Below are 24,717 nucleotides of genomic sequence, written 5' to 3'. Positions count from 1 at the left end.
TTAAAATTTAAATAAATGTAATACCTGAAAGAAAACGAACAGTAAGAATAATAATAATTGAATATTACAAAAACATGAGAAAAATAAAGCCCAAGAAACACACGTGATACAAGTGAAAAACAATTGCTCACCACCAGACAACCAACACCCAGATGGTTCCCAAGCAACAGCTGCCCCCTGCCAAACTCCACCCCAGTTTTACTGCTGAGCAGGAAACCATATGGTCTGGAATATCCCCATGGTCAGCTGTCCTGGCTGTGTCCCCTCCCAGCTCCTTGTGCACCCCAAGCCCCCTGGCTGGTGGGGAAGCGTGAGTGGCACAAAAGGCCTTGATGCTGTGTGAGCACTGCTCAGCAATAGCTAAAACATCCCTGTGACATCCCTGTGACATTTTCTAGCTCAAATCTGAAACAACACTATTCTAGCTACCGTGAAGAAAATTAACTCTACCTCAGCCAAAACCTGCACAATGGGGAATATATTTTTATGTCCTGAACTTTAAAATACTATGTTCCAAGGCCAGCCTTTCCTGTTGGCAATGTTTGGTTTGAATTTATTATTTTAGCAGAAGAACTTACAACTTCTTACCAGTCTGTATAGCTTTAGGGCTTTGTTTTGTGGCATTTAGAAAAAAATTACTGATGCATACACTTTTCCATAGTTTATCCTAGAATAATTTGATCTCAGAGTTCATTCTTTGCTCTTGGAATAAAGCTCATCCCTCTAAAGGTTTACTAATTTCCCCCAAAATCTTGGGAGCCTCTGCTCCCAGCCTCCCTCATAATATCCCCTCACAATATCAGCTGTTTCTATTGATGATTCTATTCCTCTAACCACATCTAACACCTGCTGAATCTCAGGGAGATTAAATCTTCAGTATCTGTGTGAAACAAGGCAGGGACTTTTCAAGTTGCAGGATCAGCCTACCTAAGGGAGCCTATCTGATCGTAATTCAGCTGCTGATGCCTATTATCATATGTGAACTGAAGCAGTGTCTCTCCCATGCTACCAGCATTCACCTCTGTCAGGCAGAACTGCTATGGGAATGCCTACAACAGAGTGCCAAGCCAGATCCAAATGAGCTGGTATGCTTACACAGAATAATTCAGTGCCTTACCTTCATCGTAGCTGAAATCCCAGAAGTGATACAGCCATCCGTACCAGCTACCGAGTGCAAATTCAGATGAGTCTGTGAAAGCAGGACTAAAAAAATCACCAGAGAGCTGTCATGTGCCTTCAACAGAAATGGAGACATAGCAAGTATCTGTTGCCTGAAAGTGTGATTCTTGGAAGAACAGAAACATTGGAAGCACAGCACAAGGCAGACAGAACAGGGTCTCACATAGAAGGGTTCCTGGCTAAGGTGCCAGAGCAGGAGCTCAAGCCCATGCTTAGACTCTGCTTCCACAAGAAACAGTGACACAGTTCAGATGATTCGTTGCATACTCTGCCTTCATCATCTGCTGTTTATAAACACCTCCCCAGGCAAGGAAAGTCTGAAGGTGAGGCGCGACCTTCAATAAAAAAAAGTCATGACAGCAGAATTTGCAAGTCAGTGACTAAAAGACTGCTCTGCTCATGCCCATGCACGTTTTTCAATCATAGAGCAAGCCTATTAATGCTCAGGACCCGAATGCAACAGAACTAGGCAGATATAAGAATATTAGTGCTGCAGTGAGCTAAGAAGGCTCTGTCCATAGAAGATTAAAAGACAGCCAAAAGGCAAAAGAACCATGTCAATTCATTAGATCTCTGCACAGGAAGGCAGAAGATTTGAAACTCACCATATGACTTCGCAGCATGAGGAAAAGTGACCTCATACATGCAAAAGAACTTGTATGTAGGCAGAATCTTCTCTTCAGCTTTTGTAACCAATTACATTTTAACAACGTTTTTACTGACATCGTGTTTGTATGGTAATATAAAAGTATTTTGTAAATATATTAATCAGCTTTTATTCCTACAGAGTTTAGATTCAATAATCAAATATGGTAGTTATCATATCCCTTTGGCTAGATTTAGTGAGTATAAATATTAAAAAATGCTTTCAGGGAACCTTTTTGAAAATATCCACTGAAGTCTAATTCCAATAGAGTTTAGAAGAAAGCCAAATGTGACATGTTGTATTTTACTTACACTATCCAGTTCTCCCATACATAAAATAATCAAGATTACTCATTAAATTAGAACAATTAAAAAACTCAAAGTGCTGTTACAGTAACACAAAGGAATACACAGGCTATTAGTTATCAATGCTTTATTATTGAAAACAAAATTGAAATTCTTTTATCTGGCACATAAACAATTATTTCTACAAAAAGGAAAGCCTACAAATCTGATAATTTATACAAATAACAGTTTTTCAAAAAATAAAATTTTAATTTAGTAAACTTGTCTTGTGCTCTTTTTTTCTTTTTCTTTTTTAGCACTGTCTGCAATAATCCACCACAAATCCCTGAGCAGAGAGATATATTTTAAACATGTTTTAAATTTATCCCAAAAGAAGAAAGTTATCAAGCCCAGACCTCTATTAAAAAAATGTATTCAGGGACATTCTTGGTAAATTTATGGTAGTCCTTTTTTCTTTTCCTTTTCTTTTGTTGTTTTTTTTTTTTAAAGAAAAAACCAAAACCAGTTATCAATGCAAGCATGACACCGTATCACAGGAGTGCTCCCCTCTTCCCCCTTTTTGTGCAATGAATAAAAATTAACAAACAAGGATAAGTACAAGTTGAAGGAGACAAATAACCTGGTGAATGATTAAGACCAAGAAACCATCGAAGTTTGATGGCTGTTGAGCAAATAAAGCTGCAGGATACCACAGTTCTATACCAAGCTCAGTTACAGTTACTATCTATTTCTATATCTTTTCCCAGAAAGTTAGTAAAGCAGGAGAATAAGTTCAAGCTACCATTGTATTCTAACACTGGTTTCAACGATCAAGTAGAAATTCAACTTTTGATCCTTCAGTTTTGCTTTTCCAGCAAGAACATTATTTGAGAAAAACTTGACACACTCCACAAAACCAAACAATCTTGCCCCTCTGGCCTTTCTGGTGGGCCAGTTGTAAACTTAGCAACTTATGGTATTTTAGTGAGCAAGAGGAAAGAAAAGGAAATACACATAACTACAGTTTTTCTACTATACTGACTTTGAAACAGCTATTCCCCAATCTATTCAATATAGATTTAAAATCCAAGTGTAAGGGTAGAATGACCAAGAAGGTAGAATATAACTCAAGTGTTCCCTTTCCCATTCGGTACATACAATAATCACAAAGCAAATGCAAGTAAAACCAAATAAAGGAAATAGCAACATTAGAGACTGTTGTGTTAATGGCAGGTAACATTGCTGCAGTCAAGTAATAAATAAATAAATACAGCAAGGTGTTCTTCTCTACATTTTTGTTGTAACGGTGCTCAACAGTTAAAAAGGAATACATAAACTAAAAACCCCAAACCCCTTTTCAGTAATAAAGAGTTTTTAACAGAAGATCCTGAAGAAGCTTCAGTTCAAGGTGCTCTACCACTTTAACATTTTATCTATCATTATGAAAGGAATACTGAAGCAGATACCAAAGGGCCATTAAATGAAATAGTAAATTTTCTTACAAACAATAATACTTATTCCAAAGAAAGAAAGCAGTTAACAAATGGCCTGGAAAAAAGAATTACTAAAGCTTCATATACTTTGATTTAAAATAAATTATTTTTACATTTAAGATCTGAAGACTAAAACAGTAATGAGGCTAAATCATTCTGAAACAGAAATAAACTGAACCTCACCAAAAGCATATTTAGATATTTGACAGCTCTGCTGCTAGCCTGTGTCAGAATACAAACAGAATACTAAAATTTGGTTAGAATCTGAATGGGTTTGTTTAAAACACCAACAATACGAAAAGTAACTGGCAACCACCATTACTGATTCCTCTCAATCTACACTATTTTAAGCAAGATCGAATCGAGTCCCTTCAGTTATTTGCTAGCCTCATCAATGCACAACATTACTTTTTCTCCAAGTTGCTCATGAAGTCTCATTTTAGCTACCTTCTAGTATTTTCCAATCCCATTTTAATTAGTAATTGCAAAAACATAGTATGCAGAGTCCAATTTAAAGTTGGATTTATCTGATAGCAAAGTATCAGGGCCAACATCCCTCCTGCTTGTATTGCTAAATCACACCTCTGGTCTTTTTCTTACCAGCCTACATACAACATCTGGTGTAGAACACAGACAGCTCCTTGGTCATTCTGTCTACCTCACAGAAATTTGACTGTGTATCTCAAGAAAACTGCACTATTAGTTAACAAGCTGAAGTAACAGGCATATTCTCAGTAAACAACTTGCAATGCTGTCATCTAATCATGTGACAGGTTGGAAAAAAATGGGCCATATACGCTGTGAAATTGGCTAGCAAGTGGTTCAAAAGTGAGATACAGCAGCATTAAGACAAACTGCAAACACACTGGATTTAGTACACTTTTTAATGAGTTACAGTATCAGCAAAATACTTTGACCTACTATTACCACTTTAAGTCCCATATGGCTTAGTGTATACTGTGTGATTTTCCCTTCATATTTCTGTGACAGTATACATTTCAAGTACCCACCCAAAAGTAAGCAATATGGGATTTGCAATTATTTATCAAATATACTGAAACAACTTCTATCACATGCCATTGTTCCAAATATATTTGCTGCGTAACAAGTTCTTCATGAATCCCTCAAAGCCTCCCTTTTTCTGTTTCTCTAGTGGAATAGCTTCTCCTAGCAGCAATTAGGACCTCAGATCCTTGCAGTCAAGTCCAGCAAGTTCTCTGACCTGACACCTCTGTGGAAGTTCAAGTTCTTGGGTTTAATCACTTTAAGGTAAAGTAGTTCAGAGTTTTCATCATCATGTTTTGGATGTTTTCAAACCTTGTTTCTCCATGATATTCCACAATTTGCGAAGATTGGACTGGGTGATGACATCATCAGGTTTAAGTTGAAGAGCAAGGAGGTAGTTTTCTTCAGCCTCTTTCAGTTTGCCATTCAGATGGAGAATGGCTCCAAGATTCATTAGGGCAGCTGGATACTGGTAAGAAATAAAAAAAAAGAAGGAGGAATATTACAAATATTTTCAATTTTTCTTTTTAGACAATCTTCTTCCACTTAAATTACTCCCTTATGTTTGCTGATTTTTCATGGAAGCAATTTAGTAATTTAAGCAAATACAGATAACAAGAAAAAGTTTCTGAACAGCTGCTGTGTAGTTTGTGCTTCAAACAGGTCAAGCTCTAGTGCCTACAGACATAAGACTTCTCTCTTTAATGAGAAAACACAGAACTTAAAAAGCTTTAAATGTGGTAATGTTGGCATAACACAGGTTCCAAGAGAAAATTAAAGTAATCCAAGAGTGAATTAGCGACAAGAATTTAATTTTAATCAAACCCCTTGCTAATAAAGAGTTCATAATCATTGGAATAATTAACACAATAATAATTGAACTTATCCCTTTCTTCTCTTTGTCTTAATTGTAACTACTAAGAAATGCAGCCTGCTCTCAGATTCTAAGGATGTCCAGGGGTTCTAGGATATCCATTTAGATTCAGGTTGTGGCAATTATTTCTTAAGAAATTATTGAATAAAATTAACAGGGGTGGAAAAATGCTATTTTAATAATAAAACTGTTAAAATTTTGTAACAAATCAATTTAAAAGCTTATGTTGCTGGAATTTTTTTTCATGTATAGCTAAGACAAAATGCTTAGCTTGTTTTTATTTTTTTCATCTCAAGGTTATTCCATTATGAAATAATAGGTTCTTCATGATAATAGCATGCCTGATCACTGGAATGAACAAATATTACAAGGGCAGAAAAGCACATTTATGAAGCTGAAGAGTCTAACCTACCTTTTGGCAAGCACCAAGGTATTCATATCCTAGTGAGAGCACAGTAAAGGCATTTGTCAAACCAGTGCTTTGCATTTTAAAGAAAAATGAGGAAAAAATACCACACAAAGTTCACTATAGTTCTCACCCTCAGGTCAGCCTAAGTTTCAATGAGCTTTAGGAAAACTCACTTTCAAAGTCACATAGTTTTGCCTCAGAGGATAAGTGTTTCAAGCCACCACTCATCAGTGTTCTGCTCAAAATAATATTCAAAATGTGAATGGCATATCAAGTTCAGACTACTGTGAGGGTGTGCTTTAGGAGCTCTCCAGTGACAATAACTTCAGGAAAATGGTTAGACACTGAAACGGGTTGCCCGGAGAAGCTGTGGAAGTGTTCAAGGCCAGGTTTGATGGGGTTGTAGCAGCCTGGTCTAGGTGTCCCTGCTCTTGGCAGGAAGGTTGGAATTAATGATCTTCAAGGTCCCTTCCAACCCAAACCATTTGATGATTATATGAAAATGCATTAGGTAGAAGGTCAATAAAATATGTACTACAGTTGGTCTCCCAGACTGATGTGGCAATATGAAATAATTACGATGAGGAAGACTTAGCTTTGTTCCAAGCCTCTCCACTACAAAGTAAAACTCGTTACTCTTATCCTTTTTAATCAAGCTCCAACGAAATCCCTATAATTCTTATGTCAGAAACCTAAATTTTGTGGTGGAAATGTTGTTCAGATAATTCCAACGCTGTGTAGTCTCATACTATATATTCATATTTTTTCAGCTTTCTTCTTGCTTCTTTTAACCTACTAATACACACATCACAGTCTCATAAAGAACTGCGATGCCTCAAATTTTCAGAACAAATGGCTTACAGAGTTTCAAAATTAAGCAAAACAAAATTAGTTCAGCTCTCCTTATTGTAAACATCGCAATGCTAATGAAGCGGAATCTGAAGATGTAATTTTTAGATTTACTTTTTCTTGCCTTACCCTGACAGATTTTTTCCACCTTCTCTAAGTCATTCCACTGTGAATCAAACAAACAAAAACTGCCAGCTGGGTTTTATATAGTTTTATCAGTTCAATACTCTTCAAAAGAAGGGAAAGTAGGCTCCTGAAACGTAATCTATGCTACAAGTAACTCATATTGGCAGCCATATTTCCATAGCTCCATTTTTGAAATGCCAGTCTTGCATACTGTTTTGTAATGAAATAATATACTCCTTAATTGCAGATGTTCAGGGTGCTAACTGATGTTATTAAAGTGAAGAATGCTTGGAAATCAACTCCCATGTACATTCATGACGGTCTAAATACCCCCCACATCTAATTCATTATTAGACTTCAGCTTGTTTGAGAGAATTTTCTCAAATCATGAATAGGAATGTCCATTCCCTCTAGTCATCCTATTTCTTTGTTTAATGAGAGTTCATGAATGAAAAAGCTTTCCTGAAGTTATTGACACACAGCTGTCATCTCACTTGAATTATAACTATGCGTGTGCTTGCACCGAGTCAAAGCTTACAACAGATAAGGACTAAAAATATCTTAAACCTAGAAAAACTCATAGAAATAAGACACATGTTTAAATGTCCTCAGGGCTAATTCTACAGCATTCACAAAACTTACTGTGCAGGAAATAACTCAGTTGTCTCATATGGCTTCCAGAATTCCTCCCCATTTCCTCCATACCCTCTTGAAAATATGGTGTGTGTGTATGGGACTAATCAAGAACATCATATATGTAAGACTATATGCCTAGCAAAGAAACTCTCCTACTGTCATGTCTTTAATTTGATACATAATTTCACAGGAGCAAGCAACAAAACCAAATAAAATCAACAAACTGCATGCCTTTTAACTGAAATTTTCCTTCTTCTACACATAATTTTTGATTTCCTGCAGGCCTAACTAATTCTAGGCCATTCATGCTCTAGACAAAGGTATCCACAGAAAATGTGAACTGATAAATCATTCCAGGTATGAACTGAAACATTCTAACTCCTTTATGCTTCAAATAAGGAAGTGCACAGGATTTTGGAAAGACTGCTCCCTAACTTTCTAGGAAAACAGTTGCCCCAACATTTACGGTTTATTGTAACAGTCCCAAGAATTTTGCACATTTGCAAGATTGTTCATCAGTGGCATTGCTCTCTGGCATTTAAAAAGGATGGTCAGAGGATAAGAGAGCAAGAGACGTTTGCTGTAGTTTTGCTTCACATAGATTGTCTTTTATTAAAGACAGCTGATAAAACTTTTCAGTACGTTAACAAAGGCAGCAGCTACCACTGCAATAACACGGGACTTGTAGCACTGTATAACAAATGACACCACCTACTACTTCAGAGACTTGAAAGGAGAAACAGGCCTGCCTTCATTTCCTTCTGTAGACAGATGCTTTACATCAAAAATAGCTGACTGGCATTTCTATTGAGGTTATAAATGCTGCCTTTTATGGTCTATTTGGAATTATTCCCATTATTAGCATTTTACCATGGTGTGCTTGTTTCCTTAGTGGTTTTTTGGGGGCAGTGGGGGAAGGTGCTCATGGGGAGGAGGGAAAAGGAATAACAGATTAGTTAATGAATAATGAAATAACACAAGGCAAGCATTTAGTTGCCTGAGGTGGTTTTGGTTTACATTGATGACAATTTTTTCAGATTTTCCCTTAAGTACCAAAATAAAAGGAGAGCACTGGACCATGCAAAAATCTTATCAATAAGTCCTCTCTAAAATTAGAGAACTATAAAATCTTCAAATAATTCAAAATAATTCTGAGTAGTATTTCAGTATTTCATATATATGTAACCATATACAGTATTGGACCCCCAAACAGAATCAATTTTAATGACATAGAAGATGAACTGCCTTCTTGTTTATCATCTTTGGCTACACATAGAGCAAATGCCATAGCAGAAGTACAGTCCCAAACACAAAAAGACAATTTTACTCCTACATGGTCAAGTTACGGAGAGAGAAACAAATACACAAACAATGTAGCACAAATATACCTTTTGCATGGCAGAGGAGTATGAAAAAAGAACAGTCCCAACACAAGCAAGGAAATTAGAAATTGTTTTCCTCAAAGCTCTGCTTACAGATGACCTTCTCTGCTCAACACCACAGAGATCAGGGCAGTAGATTCTGAGAGGAAAGAGCATTTTGTTGGTGCTGGGGTACTTCTAAGGAAATTATGGCAATTTTTACCCCAGTAGAATCACAAGTGCAAGATGCTTCTCAATTACCCATTTTAAAGAGTCACTGAAAAGATGTTGCCAAAATCCATCTTGCTCTGAAGGAATTACTGCTGTGTCTGATACTGTAGATGCTCCAAAACAACCCCAGGACTGTTGAATGAATACTGTAATAAGCGTGGCCAACCTACCAGAAACACAGAGGCTGTGTATTGTTTTTTAAAAGTGCAATTAAGGACTCTTTTTCTTTTAAGGATTTCTTTTGAGTTAAAGAAGGACACAAAACATGAATCACAAATGAATATTTCATGTCAGCACTTCGAGTTTAAAAGGGGTGAAGAATCAGATATTTCTCTTTGATAACTGAAGACACATAGGTGGCACAATGACTGAGTAGTAAAACAGCAGAATATTAGGTCTAGAATGGCTCACTAGGCATGAGAGAAAATCGTGCTGGACTGCCGCATCTGATCAGTGGCCACTAAGTAATCTGCTGCCATGCCCTTTTTTATCCTTCTGCAGTGATAGCAAGAATTTTCTCTTGAACTTTTACTACTGGTGGAAGGAAAAGCAGGAGAGGAACATGCTGAGAGACAACTGCTGCCAACTGCATCTTACTCTCCATTGAAAACACACAAAATCTTCAGTGGCTCATGGAAGCAGACATTTTTATCAGAGTGATCTGATGTTCTCAGATAAACCAAGCAGCAGTTATGGAGAGAGACTCATGTTTCTACCTGGTTCTCTACACTACAAGGCTTCTAAAGAACTGCATTTTGCATTGTGCTGTGTCTGGTATTTTGTCACAAACAGTACATGAACCACAACTAAGACACTGATCTCCCATAAGCTGGCTAAGACAACAAAAGTCAATTGTCTAGGTACTGATAATTTGGTGCAAAAAACATTCTGGATTAGGATGACAGGATGTATTGCAAAGTAGTATGGATCAGACAGAATAAAAAAGCTGAAATTCAAAATTAAAAGGGATTTCTGGTGTCATCAAACCAGACAGCAAAACATTCAGTTCTGCTGGAAAACAAATAAAAAAATCAGCATCTTTGCAAGCTCTTAAAATGGAAAAATGCTCTGCAACTTTTCCTCTACAAAAGTTAAATACATCACTTAAATTTCAAATCTGCTTATGAACAATTTTAGTAAGTATGCTTTTGTCTCAACAACAGCTTTCAGTTTCAACAGTTAAGAGGGGAAAAGGAGAGGAAAACATTCACCCTGCCAGTATTAATTTGAACACAGAGCACAGTTTCCACTGTTCTATTAGTCAGAAATGGACCTAAACATCTGTGCTGCAAATAGGGAATCTGTGTCCCTATTTAATTACCTTAAGAATGAGCAACATAAATAGCTATATAAATTTAAAGAAAAATAGACCAAGGATCTGGAGGGGAGTGGATCTGATCCTTGTATTCAGTCATCATTTTTAAGAGTAGTAGGTTCTTAACACCAAATACAGAATAACCTTACCTATTATTTACTAACATGTCATTAAACAAAGACCTCATTCATTGTTCAGCAAATTAACAAATTATTGATTTCCAGGGAAGATGCACACCCTGCAGAAAAAAAAGGACCTCAAAAGAAAGAATAAATAAATAAATACATGTAAAAAAGTAAATAGGAATTAAATAGTTTCTGTTGAACACTATTTATATATAGTCTCGGTGAGGATAATATATTATGCTAATAAGCTAGAAAACCAGAATGATTTAATACCTGGTCACCTTAACAGCTGATGATACTACAAAACATTAGGTCGTGCATTTTTTTTTTTAGTTTTTTTTTTCTTTCTTTTAGACTTGGATACTTTCATCTGGAACCTAAAGCAGATGACACTTTAACCCACCTGGTGAAAGGAGGATATATATGGAAATTGTATGCATCTAACCTTGTGTATTTTGAAACACTGGAGACTTTCCTATCTCAAATTGCAAACTACATGATACCTACATTTAAAGGCAGAAATTAAAAGGAGAAGGAAGGGTTTCTCACCATTTTTTTTCCTATTTATTGGTGACAGATGTGGGAGCCTTCATCCACAAGTATACCATGAAATTACTCAGTTTGCTTCTGGATGGAGACATCAGTATCATTGACCCACAGCTGTGAGTCAGGGAAGAGTTCTAGACTTGGCATAGGAAGGAAGCATCAAGCATTCTACTTTGTTTCTCAAATTACCACATCAATAGGGGACATTTTACTATCAATGTTCTCCAGCCAGTGGAGATTTTTTTCCCCTCAACATCTTGTTCATCTCAACCCTCCAAGACTGCTCAGCATATTATAAATATAGTTATCCAAAACCAAACAACCATATATGGATACATGCTACATCTTGATGCTGAAAAACTAGCTACCATTGGCCTTTATGTAAGTTCAGGGCAGGCCAGTTTACAGATCAGCAAGTTAACAAAAGCATGTGTTACAACTGTTAGAGGCTGTGGATCCTAACAACAGCTGAAAACATCCCACAAAAATGTACTTACACTTGTAATTTCTGTGTCTCTAGACATTTTTTCCCAATGGTCACGCATCAACGGCTTTGGTTTATGCTCAAGAAGCCTCCTAGTAATCACTCAGTTTATACGGAAACTGTGATGGACATTTTTAGATAACATACTTGTATTACCACAATAAAAGCTAAAGAGGAACATACGTTATGAGCATTTCATATTATGGTTGTATTAAAAAAAAAAAAAAAGGGTACCATTTTCCAGACCTAAAAGTGTTTCTAATTAAACTTCTTTGCTTTCCAGCTTAAATGTTGTCATCAGTATAGGATAGGATAATCTTATTCTGTCTCCTCACACTTCAGGATTCCATTTAAAACAAAAAACCCAAATCACGTAAATTCTGTTTATAGAAATCCAACTCTCTTCAATTGGATGATTTTAATATATAGTTATGATTATGTTATAAAACACTTAACAACTTATTTACCTTATCCAGCACAAATATGCTGCTTACTAAGTAGAAAGTTTGTACTTCAGGCAACTGAAAAACCTGATGAACAGAAATGTCATCTGTACTATCATAATGACAAATAGAAATTGCTCAAAATCTTTCACTAACAGAATTCTGCCTTATTAAAACAAAGTAAGTTTATTAAAATGAAAATCAATTTGTGAGTAAATGTATTTTTACCTGCATTTTCTTTCTAAACCTCGGAAAACAGAAAAGCAAAGGGCTTTGTGTTGTTGCCTAAAGACAAAGCTCACTTTTAATTTAAAAGAAATGTAAAGAGTTAAAAAAATATAATGTACTTCACCACAGCAGCTCACATGCAAGGCTGATTAGAATAGCTGTCCACACTAACACAATCAAAACTGGCTAATCTTCAGAGAAAAGTTGAATACACAGATCATCAGAATTTTTAATCACAATTATACTCACACTATTAACATTAAAAGATGTTCATTTTTCCAATCAAATAAAGTGTCATTAGAAAATAAAAATGACTGCTGAAAATGAATGCATTATCTACTTATTTTTGCCCAGATACTCATCAAATACATTGGTACACAGAGAAGGTTGTAAGCTTTTCCAAGATGCTTGTGACAGGCATATTACATTAGAGTTCTAGTTTCGAGTAGAATAGTCAACAACTGCAGTTTCAGAAAGAAGTAATGTTAATTTCTAGCCTTGAAAATTTAACTAGGTTCTAGTTAGGGGAATCTCAATGTAATGAGATTTCCAATATTTCAACTCAAATGTTCAGTTGAACATTAAATTTCCAGCAAGCCTTTGCACCTTTGGCTGACAACTCAATTAAATGCTTGAGAACTAGATTAATATTGGTATAACTGTATGTTTTCCCAAAGTATTTATGTACTTACAGTCAAAAGACATTACTTTTAGGCACATTGTATAAACCATTATGCAACTTGACATACCTGCTCTGAGCACAAAGAACAATAATCTTGTTAATTTTTTCTAAGGCTTCCATCATGCACAATCATTATTAAGACAGTCCACAGACAAAGGGTGGTCTTAGAGTATTACAGAAAAGAAAACGCTAGGACTTTTTGAGGCAGTGCATGTCTTCCCTTTGTCCTTTTTCATCTGGCTCCTATCACTTCCATGCTTTTACCTAATGCAATAAGCTTATGCCCAAACTTGTCTTCAGTTTGATTTTTACACACAGAATTATGAGAGCAGGTGAGAGGAGAGGCACCTACTAGAGGTCCTTTGCAAAATGCTGAACTACAGTGTTCTGTGTAATTCATAAAAATTCATGCCTTACTTTTTGGCAGCCAGTAACTGCAGGTGTCCCCTGTACAGTATTCAGCAATTAAATGCATAGTACATATTAAAATTATTAACTTCCACAGTAAGTGCACGGATTTAATTTTTATTCTTACAGTTTAAAGATTTCAGGGCTTCAGTTTCTAAAATTTGGTCTTTTGATCATTAATAGTAAGACCACTAATGGCTCGCTAGGCTTTTACAAGGTTGTGACTTCTAAAAAAACAAAATTACCTTGCAGCTAGGGTAGCCTTATTTACCACATCTGAATGATGACACATGTGTTTACACTAATTAATAGCAATAATAGCAGGACATGTTCAGGTGGTAAATTGCACATTCTACTCTGAAAGACTGCATGTGATGCAGCATATGCTGACAAATGCTGTTTATCAAACAGAGTTTTTCTGTATTTGTCAGACTAAAGTTTTAAGAAATGGACACATGAAGCAACAATTTGAATAATATTTTCTTTTTGTAAAAGCATTGATTTCTAAAGGTACAAGAGGACAATTAATAGTTGCAAGACTAGCACCAAGAAATCAAAGTTCAATTCCTGCCTCTGAAATTCAGTGTTAGAAATTATTCAATGAAACCAGATGCTTGCTCCAAACTGGACCAGATAAAGCCCTCTATGGCTGGGGCAAAGTGTAATCCAGAGCCAGTAGAATTGCTAAGCAATTTTGTACTTGATGACTCAGATTATTTTGCCTCAATTTTACTACACCTATCACTCATTCTATATGAATACCACAGGATCCCACAGAAATTAACTTAGGGTTCTACCAGTGAAAGCTCATTTTTCCACCCAAACCAAAAAGTTTGTCTCCTGTGCAATTTCCATAATCTCTGCTCAGAGAGCACTTTCTTCCTCTATTATGGGTAAAACATTCAACTTGTGAACTAGTCAGCAAAAAAACTCTTGCAATGTAGCTATCTGAATAGAATTTTCCAAGCAGAATTAATGAGGGATCATGGATTTTTCAAAAAGGACAGAACATGTCTGATAATTTTAAGTGCATTTAAATGCAGTCAGAATGTGAAAAAATGAAGTAGAACTACTGAGTTGCAATAAAACTCCACGAAATAACTCCACCATAAATATATTAATCATTCACCTCCACAGAATCTAAGAGACATACAGCAAATCTTCCTATGGAATTTAATCTAGGGGTTTTATTGTAGATTTTATTTATTGTTGTTGCTTTATTGGAAGAAGTTTATATTTTCTTTCATGCTGTAATTGTTTGCAATGAGCTTGAGGCAGCCAGATGTTGAGGCAACTGGCACTGTTACAAACCATAATGCCAGATTAAAGTTATTTATTGTTAAGGAAGACAATCCTTACTGGAACACCTGAAGAATTAGTAAAACTTCCTCAGCCTAGTAATAAAGCTGTTCATTGTATGGGAGACATTTCAATAGGGTAGGTACAATGGATTGCACATTTGCTCTCCAGTAAAACTAACTGTGGTAAACAGAATCATGTGAATGCAAAATGAAGAGGTAGCCAATAAACAATGGGGTTCAGACAGCTTCAAAAAGGGACTGTTCCTTGGGGGAAACAAGCAACTCCATCTCCTCCCCATTGCACCTTCTCATTTTCAGGCATCTGATCTCTGGACTAGCTTTCTGAGGCAAAAACATGTTCAAACTGATAGTGAAGTTACTTTTAAAACCAAATTCAAAGCAAATTACTTCATACAGACACCTGCCACCCATCCCCTTCCTAGCAGTCTGCAAAAGTACAGCTCTTCTCAGGCAGATCTCAGACCAAAACCAGCCTCACTAGAGGGCATTTCTCCTCTATACATGAAATTACATTCAACCCAAAGGTGTGGGAGGGTGGGGGAGAAGATCTCTTGCAGCAAAACCATCTTGTGAGAAAGAAACTTTCTCCAGAACTTGTAGGGGAAAAAAATCTAGTAGGATATGTCAATACACAACTAAAAATCATTCCTAGATTGAGAAATACGTCAGAAATACAGATTAGTAAGAAAATTAAGTAGTTATTTATTGCAAAACATCCTATCGAGAATGTATAGTTGCTGGTTTATTTAATGGGCATTAAACTCACATTCTTATGAGCTCTAATTGCGTGATAAATCCCTTGCATTGTTTCTAGAATCAGCACTAGAACATTCTATCAGGAAAAGCCTTGCTGGATTCCCTTTTAATTGAGTTCAAACAGATGGTTTAATTTCTGAAATGCTAATCTGCTGGTGTGAGTTCTCTATTTCATGGCACTTTATTTCTGATTGACACCAAGGGCAAATTTTCCAGGCAAAGGCAATCTTCCTCTCTCCAGGAGCTGATGCAGGCAGCACAGTATCCCCTGCCATATTACTATCAGAGTGTAAATCACAATCAAGTGCATAAATCTACCCATGACACACCATCTTCAATTCCACAATTTCAGCATCTTCACAAACTATTACCTCTCATCATCTCAAAGCATAATGATTTGTTTTATTTAACTCAATAGTACAAATCTAGACTATTTAGTTTCTTATTAATTAGTTTCAAAAACATAATTTTCAAATTATTTAGTAAATTAACATCACAGCTGAGTACAAACACAAACATTGTGCAGTTCTTTTCATTCTTGAAGAGTAAACACAGGAAAAAAAGAATATCTGCCTACTAAGATGTGGAAGAAAAACACAAAAATGATAGATGAAACAAATCTGCACTCCAAAGGACAGGCCTAGCTGACTTTACATCTTTTTTTTTTCTTTAAGCATTTTTGATGGTGGACTGAACATATTTATACATGAGATAAAGACTACATGAGATAAAGACTGGCATAATGAAAATACATATTAAAAATAATGCAAGATTTCCATTTCAAGTTAACTGAGGTATAGTCCTACAAAATTTCTGAATCAAAGTCTTGACAATGAAATAACTCAAGTATTATTTGGTATAAGAATGCCTTCACTTTGGAGAATTTATGAACTATCCAAGGATTACATCATCTAATGGTACTGGACGAACATGGGTAGGTGCCCAGAGAGAAACCAAAGTCTATAAATTAATACTTCCCTGCTTAACTTCTTGAGAAACATACTAAACCAACAAGAAACATGTATGATTTTCGTGAAAACATGGTCTTTTTCTTTTTTGGAGATTTAGTCACATACCATTTTGAACCTGTGGGCAACAGAGCCTACAATGGAAAATGGTTGCATTAACCAAACAGACCTGGGGTACTTTTTTTTTTTTTTACTTTTCTTTTTGTGTGAAGAAAAGACTTTATTAGCAAGCACACAAGGGATTGCCATCAGATGTACTGAAAACCTGGTATGACCCGTGTGCTAAGTAAATATCATATGAATTATCAGAGTGTTTCCTTCTCCCAGACTACATGCTTAGCACAAAATAAGTGTTTCAACCATTCTTGGTAAGAGTAATTGATTATTGAATGGAGTTCTAAAGGTTAAATGAATTAGAAAGGGGGAGTTAGTATATAGAAGCCTATATCCAACATTTGTTTCCCCTTTAGTAAATGCATGTCTATACATTTCACTGTTCACGAAGTCGAAAGACTTGGAAAATACATTACGTCAATAATTAGACTGTAGAATGACTAATATTTATGGCAATTTTGTAAACATTTTTATAGCTAAATATGAAATTTAAAACACTCTGAATTACCATAACAATGAACTTCTGGCTTACTTTGCCAAGTGTTTCTGGGTATGCAGCTTACTGCTTGGAAAACTTTACGCTTAGGACAGCTCATGGGTGCTTGCATGCTTCCACATGAAATCAGAACATACAGAGTTTAATTTATCTCACTTATGCAGGAGAGTCACTAAACAAGTGGTGGCATTGCAATGCAGTATCTGTATAAGCAAAAGAAACTTGAATGAATGTATTTTCATTTCAGTCATTTAGAACTTGCACAGACAAAATAGCTCTGTATTGATTAGAATATCAATGTACAACAAATTATTCTAGATGGGAAATAAAAAGCAACTTAAATGCATTTTAATTCAATTTCAAAGCTCACAAATTACACTGAGCAAACCAATTGATCTTAGACATTTGTGTTTAACTGCTTGTATAATCAGGAGAGTACAAATCAACTCCCCATAACCTAGCTCTCACAAAAGTGAAAATGAGAGCTGAAATGACAGGATTTCCAGCTTGTTCCTCTGCATCTTACACAAAGATGGATCACAATATTGAGAACTAGATTTAAGTATTCTATAATTGCCCAAAAGCACATTCAATCTTTGCTTTTACAGAGCTGCTACAATGCAGGAGAAAACACACGTACGATTTTCTGCAGTAAGGCAATAAATATTCTCATGTATTTCCCAAAGGAAATTCAGTGTTTTCCACAGCTGAGTAAATCGGTTTTCAAATTATATAACTCATTCTGATATTGTATTTCAGGTACAGGTAAATATCCCCATTCCAGTAGCCTGTATTCTTTTCTTTGTCCCTTGATGGAGGTCACAGGGATGGAAAACACTACATGAGGCTTTTTCTTTCTTCTGTTGTATTTTTTTTAAGGTGGGAGACACTAATCTCTGCTGAAGCAGGAATATTTTAAGATTCAGAGCAACACAGAAGCCTGTCTTGAAGCTGACAATTGTGCACAACAACCACTCCAAATGTGTAATAAAAATATTTTGGAGGGCTAACAAATATAATTGCAAATACAGAAAGAAATAGTTTTTTCAAAAGAATAAACATTGTTTTTCCCAAATAGCTGGATGTATATAATGTGTCTGCCCTGGACTTAGCCTCAGACAAGAAGGACCTGAAAGGGGTGAAGCTAAACAAAACCAAAAGAAAATTGAGTTGGGGACTAATAAGATTTTACAAAGCTCAGGAGGAGCAGAGAGACTTTGTGCATGGATAAACTCTTTACTTGGGGAAATATTGCCATTTCTGTGCAAATACTGAAGAGTCTTCATACCTGAAATGAATGGAATCTTGCATTCAGTTAATTTTCTTGAATTTTTCTGTTCTGCACAACCTTTAAGCTAGGTCACCCTTGCACTACACACACTGAAAAATGTCACAGATATTCTGATATCAAATCTCAGAGTCATTTTTTCATGGTGTTTCAACAGAGACAGTCTAAGCAATTTACAGTAACCAAGAATGGGTTCTCTTAACCTTTTGAGATCAGAGACTGATGTCCTCTTTTCAATAAGGATGTTCCACTATCTCCTCTCCCAGTGGAGCTAATCCATGCCTAAGCACCCCACCCCTGTATCTGTCTGAATTCAAACTAAAAAAAAATTAAAAACATGTTATCTGGAAATACAGTTCTCATCACTTATGCCTTTTCTTCTTATTAGGAAACCATAGTACCTGTTTTAGTGCCTGAAATTCCTACACGCCCTGTAACAATTGGTTCAGTCTTTAGCAGGAAGACAGGAAGAACTGGATCCTGGGAAGTTTTCTTTTTCCTCACACCTTCAACAGGAGCAAAGAAAGGAGGCATTTTCAGGAAGCCAAGAGCACTGCTGGGCTGGAAGGAATCCACAGCCATTCATATTATTGAAGCAGAAAGTTTGGCACACTTGAGAGGAAGCCTTAAACAATGCCAGGCTTAGCAGCAACTGGTGCTGGTAGTAGGAAGATGTGCAGCCCTGACAAAGGGCAGGAGAAGCTGGGAGCATCTCAGAGGGCACATGAGCAGTCAACAGAAGCTCCTTCTGCTCCACTTTCAGTACAGGCAGACAATTAAGCAGATGGATCAGCTGTACTTAAAAATACAGCTCTGTGGTCATGCTGTAACACCAGTAGATAAAGCTAAAATATTACCATGTGTTCATTATTTTCAATGAAGAAGTAAACAGGGAGAACAACATTTTAAAACAAGGATTTGCAGCTGTAAATTGTCATGTTTTACTGACAATAATACATGGTGTTAAAACCATATATATACCTGTTTCTCTGGGGAATTATCTGTACTATGGTCCAGAAACCAGGAGTATGGATGGCAAGGCACCACAGTTACATTTGAATAATAGGGACTAGGTAGACCTGCTCAAAACAGCTGCAGGAGCAGCAGATACATTGCTGGTGAGGGATCTGCTGTATCCCTGGAGCAGTGTGGCTGTGACATTGGATCCAGTGTAGCCAGTTTTTCTGTCAGCTGAGGATCAGCAGCAGACAATGCAAGAATCACTGCTAAACCATCCATTACTGGCATCATCAGTAGATTTAACATAGCAGAAGCTCTTAAAAAAGTTTATGAAAATTCTCCCTGGCAACAACAGGGCATGTCCTTAACAAGGCTGGCAAAATGCAATTAAGCTTTTTCCCCTCACAATTACTCCAAATCCGGTAAAGCTACGAGAGGCAATTACTGAATGTTCATGAGAAAATCAAATAGGAAGATTTGGCACAGCAACATTGAAGGAAAAAAATATATAATAAAGTAGATCTTGATTACAGATGTTTCAAGACAAAAATGCTATATTTACTTTATTTTTTTTAAAGATGTATGTACTAGTGGAAGTATTTTCTCTTAGAAGTCCTGCCATGAATAAACCCCATGAATTATGAGCACTTTCCTTAAGAAGGCAGTGAAAGCATGTTATCTCTAAGGTGCCTGTGAAATTACAGTCAATTATGTGGAAATCACTAGCATTCTTCTTTCACCAGTTAGACAGCTTGAGGTAGAGCTTATTGCAAGCCTGAAGCCTTTGGCATGAAATCTGTACTCCAGCATTAGGAAAAAAAAAATAAAGAAGCACTTGTAGAAACTGCTTTTTAATATGATATTGTGTTAACTGATTACATAAGCCCTTCAAGTCAAAAAATGGTTTAGTCCCCCACATCATGATTAAACCATCTAGTGGAAATTGTATTTATTTTGCTTATAGGTACATTTCTCCTTTCCCCCTCACTCTCCGTGTGTGTCTTTATGTATGTTGTTACAGTAAGACATTTAATCAAGCCCTTTTGAAGTGGTAGAGTGGAAACAGCTGTATCTGACAATGTGCTGATGACATGGGGCTTAAAGCTGTCATGAGCTCCAGACTGCAAGCAGCACTAATATGTGGTTGGGATGGTAGTGACTTACAGGTCATGACACCTCCTTGAGGAATGCTCCTAAGCCAATCAGCTCAAGGTGGTGGCTCAAAGTCTTAAGGCTCTGGTGAGCTCTCTTTCATTTAATACTCTTGAGGTCACACTTCAAAGTGCCCTTTCTTCTCAAAAGCCATTGGCCATATGTGGGGGTTCTAGAGCAGCTTTTTAATGACAGGCTGCTTCAGGCTCAGACTTAAAAAATTATAAATGCAGCTCTATTACACAAATGATATCTTAGAAGTTGAACAAAGGCTGAAGCTTAATTTGGTATCTCACATGCTTGTAAAGAATGGCAATTTAAAGACAGTTTCTGGTTGCCTGATTTTTCCACAACAAAGCAAGCTTAAAGCTCACATTTTAGAGTGCCTAATGACTTGTTAAAACAATTTCCTGGTTTGTGAAGATTACAATATGTAGGGCACCCAGAAATCATCTCTGAATACAGCTTTTCTTCAGCAATTCTCACACTCAGAATAATTACTGTATAAATGTCCAAGGAACTTACGGTTTCATTTCTTCATGCAACTGAATTTACTAAAATTAGACTAATGTGATTAATGTACACTCAAGGCAACACTGCTCGAACAAACATGTGCTTCTCACTGAGAAAGCTCTAAAATTATTTTGTTTTGATTATGGTACAACACACAATGCAGTAACATATTTTTTGGGAAGCATTCATAAAGATCAAGGGGCTAGGGAGGCTAATCTCTGTAGGTTACCTACATAGTTGAAGGAAGAAAACACAGTCCTGTAAGAAATAATTGATTGCAAATAAAAGTAGGTTTGTTTTCTGAACTGCTTCCTGGATTCCTCTCTACCTCTTGGCTGTCCAGGGGAAGTTGACTCTCTGAAAGCTAAAATAGACATAACTTTGAAAATGCTTGCTTCTTTAGTAAAGTTAAAGACAAATTATTCCCATCTTCAAAGCAGCAGTGTGTTCGCCAGAAAATATTGCTCTTCTGAAATTTGTCTGGAAATTACTTTCATGGAGGATAAATACCCACCTACTGTAAATAAGGCCAATTGTGAACATTATTAAGAAAACACTATATCTCAAACACTAATACAGCCAGATTTGTTTTTATTTGCATCCAAACTCCTTTTCAGCTGGTGCAGCTATTGTATCAAAGTGTTTTAATGCTTTTACCATCTGCAAACATAATGTGCATCCAAAAGCAAGGATGGCATTCAAGATGTGGATATACATTTTAACACACCTTTGCTGTATTCAGTTGTTCCTTTACTGAGTATATTTTTCTTGCAAATACTTCATTCATTGCAATTAAGGCTTCTAATGAAAAAAACAAACTGTACTCTCAGACCTCTCAGAATTAGTTCAGTGATGAATGAATCATGGCCAATATTGCAAAAATAAAACCTTTTTATGCTTGGTTTCTTAAAAACAATAGCCTGTAAGTTTCAGAGAAGTTACATTTTCTGTAACTGAATACTGTGTTTCTGGCAATGTTTTTAGCTGCCTTAGTCACAACTTTTCTAAAAATGGATTAGTTGAATGAGAATGTGACTCAGACATGCAGGCATATGGGTGCTCACTGCTGCTCTCCCATTTTGAGACCCTGAAATAAAAGGGCTTGTCTAGGAGACAAATGCAAGAGTGGAGACTGCTGTCTGGAAAAAGCACTAAAATAGCCAATTAAGTATCTCTGAAAGTAGTAAATCAGATGGCCATTTAAACTGGACACGGGTGTAGGAAAGCTCAGCAGAGCAGTTTCTGGATCCAAAGGGCTTATACATTAGGGAGCAGATGAGGAATTGTTGTGCACACAGTATTGCTTCATTTCAAAAGCAACAAGAATGGTTGAGAAACCAAAGAATGAGATGCAAAAGGAAGATAAAATGCTGAGAACAAAACTGTGTTATGATAGCTAAACAAGCATAAAAAATACACTAAAAATTAGTAAAAGACTTGTTTACAGTATTACTAAAATCTCTTATTGCTCTTAAGGACTGTATCCTATAGCAATATTAGAGATATTATACAATATGTTATATTTGCAAAGGAACAGATGCAAGAGAGTGGAAATTTGAGTTTTGTTTCAGATGAAAATCTCTCAGGAGCTAGGCATTGGTCTAAAGTTATTCTAAAGAATAAGTGATAATTTAATTGTCTTGGCACAGTGAAAGAAAGAAGTTGATAACAAAGAAATGGATCTTCAACTTGGGATCTGGCCAAGTGGCTGGGGAGCCAAAGGAAAAAAAGGTCATACAGAAAAAAAGCAGAGTCCCAGTTTACTTGGGATGCTGTTCCATAATTCACTCATACCAAACATACTGTTTAAAGCAACAGAAGAAAGCATCTTCTTAAGCAGACCCTTTGAGCACTTAATTGTACTAGTAACAAGGCTGATCCACTGCACAGAATGAGACTTCAATGGTGTCACAGTATTCTCACTGAGAGGCTCTTTGGGGACAGACCTACTAGCAGCTAAACAGATGCACACAAGTATACATATAGGTATGTGTTTACATACATGGAATGGTAGGAATCTGCATATTACATCACATGAATACATCTAGTAGTTTGAATTTTCTGTCAAGAAATGTTTCTAGACCATTAGTGATGGATAAAAAAAACCAAAACAAAACAAAAAGACAAAGCTCCTTCAAGCACCGATTCTTTTTAAGGATATTTCGTTACCTCTTGACTCAGATAATTTTGCTGATTCTTCATATTCATAAGACAGGGAGAGGATACACAAGCCACATACAAAATACCAAAATCAATTGTGGGCATTTTCATACTGTGAATATGGTTTCTACACAGCTCTGGCCTCGACCACTGCAGTCTCTAGGACAATACCTGGATGCACTCAAAGCAGCTGGTTCAATCAGCACTAGAGAATCGTTCCAGGCACATTTAATTTATCTGCACAGATGCAGCCACGAAGTACACAGTCCTTCAATTATTTTCATTCCATTTTCCTTTGGAAAGATTGGGAGCTTCTGTCTTACCATGTATACATTAGACTGCTTACTACCAAGTAAGCCTCCTCGAGTGGCTTCTTTTTCTCCCAGTCTGAAACTAGTATGGCAAATCTGAGAGTTAATAACAACAAGCAAAATATATATGACTACTTGTGGTTTTGTTCACATTTTTGAGACATATCCCTGTAAAGTCATCAGAAAGTTGATAATGGCTGTGAAAATGGATACAAGTTTCCCACTCCACACACACTAAAATATTCTTAAAAAGTTGTAAACCATATGCACACCATGCTTAGCTAGAAAATTAAACTATCACCTAGAACCTTAAAGCATAATCATCTTTTGAAGAAAGCTGAACACCAGTACCTATTAGATTTTTACTTACACTAATCAAAGTTAGAAGAAATTTTCTACAATAAAGTGTTTTGATAATTTGATTCTTCAAAAAGGATTTTTTGGTCATAACATGTAAAGTTTGTCATCAATAATCAGAAATACCTAACCTTTAGAGCACTATTGCTATGAGCTTGCTGTCAGTCACTCCAAAGCTCTCTGAGAAACTTCAAATATATAACCATATTTATATAGGGTTATACACAATAAACTTATTTCTTAGTTTCTGAGAAGCATTTTGAGCATACAATGAAGCACAGAAAAGAAAAATTGTGCCAATCTGCAGTCAGCTGAGGGAATACTTTCAATATTAAGCTATCCTCTCAGAAAAAAGGCAAAAGAGTCTTTAATTATGCAAGCATTATGAATCACAAAGTCTTTATTGTTATTTCGCAAAGTATCAAGTAATGAAGTAAGTAGTTTTTTGAGAGTTCTTAAGAGACAGTATTTCATATGAATAAGTTATTATGGGTTTTTTTATTATATTTTGTTGTTGCTTTTGATTCTTATCTCTGAAAACCCTTTTTAGTTTTTTGGGGTTTTTTTTCAAACTTGGGTTGTTCCTTTTTTTTTAACTGCATTTGCTGACTTGTATCCTCGAATTTGGCACTTTGGACTTCTGTGACAGAAATTTTCCTAGATTTGATTTATTGCATAGCCAAAGTGTTATGTATCTAAAATAAATTCTGCCCCATTCATATTCATGATTTTTTCCTCAAAATGAAAAGGTAATTGAAAATAAATGTAATATTTAGTAAAAAAAATGGTAAGTAAAAAGTATTTTATTTCTTTAATTCCTGACGCAATGAAAATTGGAAATGAGCTTCCCTTCTTAAAAGGCATGTCACTTACTCCTATATATATCTGCTCAAACAATAAGTATTTCTTTGCCAATATACAACTACATCAGAAATAAACATCTTTACGTTTGCAAGAAGTTCATGACAGAACGAAATGCATAAACATATTATTAAA

At 36.0% G+C, this 24,717-nt stretch overlaps 1 protein-coding gene across 1 annotated transcript in view; it reads right to left on the bottom strand.

Moving 5' to 3' along the window:
- Positions 1–2,240: 2,240 nt before the first annotated feature.
- The window catches only part of TMTC2 (transmembrane O-mannosyltransferase targeting cadherins 2), a 234,217-nt gene continuing 211,740 nt past the window's right edge, over positions 2,241–24,717 (bottom strand). Inside the window, exon 12 of the mRNA XM_036401042.2 lies at positions 2,241–5,076. Within this exon, the coding sequence (XP_036256935.1) occupies positions 4,897–5,076 (180 nt within the window). The 3' untranslated portion in view covers positions 2,241–4,896. The remainder of the gene's footprint in view (positions 5,077–24,717) is intronic.

The sequence above is a fragment of the Molothrus ater genome, chromosome 5, assembly GCF_012460135.2.
Source record: "Molothrus ater isolate BHLD 08-10-18 breed brown headed cowbird chromosome 5, BPBGC_Mater_1.1, whole genome shotgun sequence".
Classification (NCBI taxonomy): domain Eukaryota; kingdom Metazoa; phylum Chordata; class Aves; order Passeriformes; family Icteridae; genus Molothrus; species Molothrus ater.
This window is presented reverse-complemented; position numbering and strand designations above follow the sequence as displayed.